At 35.4% G+C, this 3,521-nt stretch overlaps 1 protein-coding gene across 1 annotated transcript; it reads right to left on the reverse strand.

Moving 5' to 3' along the window:
* Positions 1-2,137: 2,137 nt before the first annotated feature.
* On the reverse strand, positions 2,138-3,158 carry LOC125190767 (receptor-like protein 9DC3). Its single transcript, XM_048088166.2, has one exon. The coding sequence runs from the start codon at positions 3,038-3,040 to the stop codon at positions 2,138-2,140; it is 903 nt and encodes a 300-aa protein (XP_047944123.2). The 5' UTR covers positions 3,041-3,158.
* Positions 3,159-3,521: the final 363 nt, after the last annotated feature.

Raw genomic sequence — 3,521 nt, forward strand, 5'->3', positions numbered from 1 at the left:
TCATCAGTATATACAATTTGACATATACAGTGGACTCAAATTTTTTTTAAAATATAAAGAAAACTTGGAATTTTCTTCAATTTAAAAAATTATAAACTCAATTATCTAATGTTTAAGTAATTTACTAATATAGGTATCATTTGATGATTTGGCCCACTATTAAAACATGTGATCTCTAAATAGAATCTGACGGGCTTCGAGATGGAACCCAATGGGCTAATGAGTCAGGAGAATCGACATGGATGGGCCAATAAAAAAATTGGCAATTAATGAAGCTCCCAATTAAACGAAGCAATTTGAGAAACAAGTATAGCAAACCATCATACATTAACTGCTCCCAACATTCGAAGATTCAATTGCTTGGAATTAATTAATCAGGAGATTAATTTAATTGGTAGCTAAAATCTTGTCTACCTCCTTTAATTTATTATTTCGGGGACTTTTTATTCACCCCAATTAATTAGTGATATTATTATTTATTTTTGTGTTTTTATAATCTATTAATATTAATTCTTTCGTCCTATAACAAGAGTCACATTTTATCATTTCTATCCGTCCCACAACAAAAGTCATATGTATCACTTTTATCATAAATGGTACGTAGGTTCCATGTTCCACTAACTCCACTCACATTTTATTATAAAACCAATATAAAAAGTGGACTTCATATTCTCCTAACTTTTCCAATCAATTATTCTTTACCTTTCTTAAAACTTGTACCCACACCAAATGTGACTCTTATTATAGGACGAAGGGAGTATAAAACTATGGGTCGTGCAACGCATGGGTTAATACTAAGTTATTCGTAAAAGACAACAACATTTTTCATACTTGATGCCCAATCTATTTCTACCGTCACCAATTGGGACCCTCCCCGGATGTTGAAAGTGACAGGTACTACTGAAATCTCCAAATTCTATCCACAATGACTATTCTATCTCATCTATACAATAACCTATTTCTAATATATATTAGAGCGGACCCAAGTTGATAATAGATCTCTTTTAATCTATTCTTTTATCTTTCCTCATGAGTGGAAATCCGAAGTTCATGTGTGCGACCCATTTCTAATAGGTACGATTTTGTGGGAACATGTCCAAACCTTAATTAGTGGCGGCAGTATACATAATTTCATCCATTTCGATATTGTCAAGAAATTTCAGTTGCAGGTTACAACAATCAATCCTTTTTGTGTGCATGTGGCAAACCAATCCTTTGCGTGGGAATGTGGGCAAAAGTGTAAAAACACCAAGTTATCATTTCGAGGACATGTGATTGTTGTTGATTGATTTGTGTTCCACATTGATGTTCTGGACGTGGTCCTAGGAGATCCGTGGTTGAAGAGCTTGGGAGAGATTAACCGAAACTATGACAAGCATATGATGGAATTTAGGCATAACAATAAGGTCGTTACGTTGCGCGGCGTTTGGGAGAACGGATGGCAAATTATTTACTCCCTCCGTTCCCTCATAGTTGAGGCGGAACTTTTCGGCACGGAGTTTAAGAAATGAATGTTGAGTGTGTTAAATAAATAGATAAAAAAGTAAGAAAGAGAAAAATGCAGAGAGAATAAAGTAAAAAGTGAATAAAGTAAGAGAGAGGAAAAAATTACTATAAATGGAAATGACTCAACTATGAGGGAACTTCCCGAAATGGAAAAATGACTCAACTATGAAGGAACTCAGGGAGTACAATGCAGTGAATGTTTCTAAGGGATATGAAATGTTGAAGATATTGTGATTATATCAAGTCACTTTACCATGTTAATCATAGTTGATTTAGAATTCTAACTGTTATCTTTATTGATTTGTTATTTATTCCAAGTTAGGTTTCAATTTCGTTTTTATTTGTTTTAGTTATTGAAATAAGACTCTTGATGCACTATCTATATATTGTGGGTGATCAAAAATTCAGAGGCATAATGGATCAATTTCATATACTTCAACAACCCAAAATTTGAAATTGAGAAAACCACAGAACTAGCAATTAAACAAGGTAAAAGAAATAGAAATACAACTCGAATACAAGCTCTCATGATGACATCCAAAAACGAAAAAAGTAAGTACGAAAGAAAATTCGAAACAACTCAAGAAAGAGTTCGAAATTAAACACAAGAGGAGCACACAATCCTTCCAACCTAAGTTCCCCTTCGTGTTGGTGCAGCTCTGTTGCGTCTCTTCTTCGTCTTATATTTATAACCAACTCCAAAAAAGAATTCCACTAACCATCTTGGCCTTCCGCTTCTTATAACCATATAACCAATTCCAATTCCAACTACAAATCCACATCCATACCCCAACACAACATTTCGCCAACCAAATCCATCTATAAATCCATACTCATCATCATCATCTTCTTCTCCTCCTTTAGGAATGAACGGTTTTCCATCACTCCCTGCACATTTTCTCGTCAATGGAAATCCACACAATCCTACATTTCCCACATATGATTCGTTACCAAATGTGGAAAGTTGAGTAGACTGTGGTATTTTACCCTCAAGATTATTCATTGAAAGGTTCAACTTTCCAATAAATGTCAACCTTGCCAATTCATTTGGAATTTCTCCATCCAGTTTGTTTGAAGATAGGTCCAATGACTCGAGTAATCTCATATCTCCAAGGGATGGCGGTATATGCCCTATGAGGGTATTGTGAGACAAATTCAAGTATCTAAGAGAGTTAAGATCTCCCAGAGAAGGTGGAATGCTCCCAGAGAATCTATTGGAGGACAAGTCGATAGTTGTAAATGTTGTCAGCAGTCGCCCCAATAACTGATCCAATCCTTTCAATGTAAGCTTCAACTCCATAAATATTAAAAACCAATATGCTGCTTCTTCATCAATCTGGTTTTCCGTGGAATTTATCATACCTCGAAAGTTCTTGAAATATCTATCAGGTAGAGGACCAACAAACGCATTTTGTGACACATCCAACACTTGCAACTTTGGAAATGGTTGCTCAGTGTTTGAAGTCACCAACATAGTACCATTGAACTTATTTGATGATAAGATGAAGGTGGGGAGTTGAGGGAGTGTTTCCATCCAAAAGGGAAACGCACCTCGTATTTCATTACCACATATGTCTATGCCCCGCAGACCTTGACAGTTGGCTATGGTTTGGGGTAGTGTTCCTTTCAATTTGTTTCCATTCAGATTGATTGACTCAATACTGCAATTCTTTCTGACTGTAATGGGATGAGGCCACTGAGTTTATTTGCATTCAAATGGAGGACATTTAGAGATGTGCTCAAGTTTCCCACACATTTTGGAATCGGCCCTTCCAAAATGATTATTTGACAATTGGAGAACTTGAAGCGATCTCAAGTTGCAAATTGATGATGGAATTTGTCCAATTAATTTGTTTCGATAGAGTCCTAAATAAATCAACTTCGGCATATTCCCAAAAATGGAAGGTATAGTACCTAAAAATTTGTTATGAATAGGAATCAAGAATAACATATGGAAGATGGAGAGTCATAAAGAAAGAGAGTGAGTGAGTGAGTGATACCATTTAAATTGTTTT

This window comes from Salvia hispanica, chromosome 2, assembly GCF_029641045.1.
Source record: "Salvia hispanica isolate PSC_SH4W2 chromosome 2, Shi_PSC_v1, whole genome shotgun sequence".
In the NCBI taxonomy this organism is placed as follows: Eukaryota; Viridiplantae; Streptophyta; class Magnoliopsida; order Lamiales; family Lamiaceae; genus Salvia; species Salvia hispanica.

Bases quoted from the DNA above. Each gene is read 5' to 3' on its own strand.
- LOC125190767 (XM_048088166.2), bottom strand. From the start codon at position 3,040: ATGGAAACACTCCCTCAACTCCCCACCTTCATCTTATCATCAAATAAG.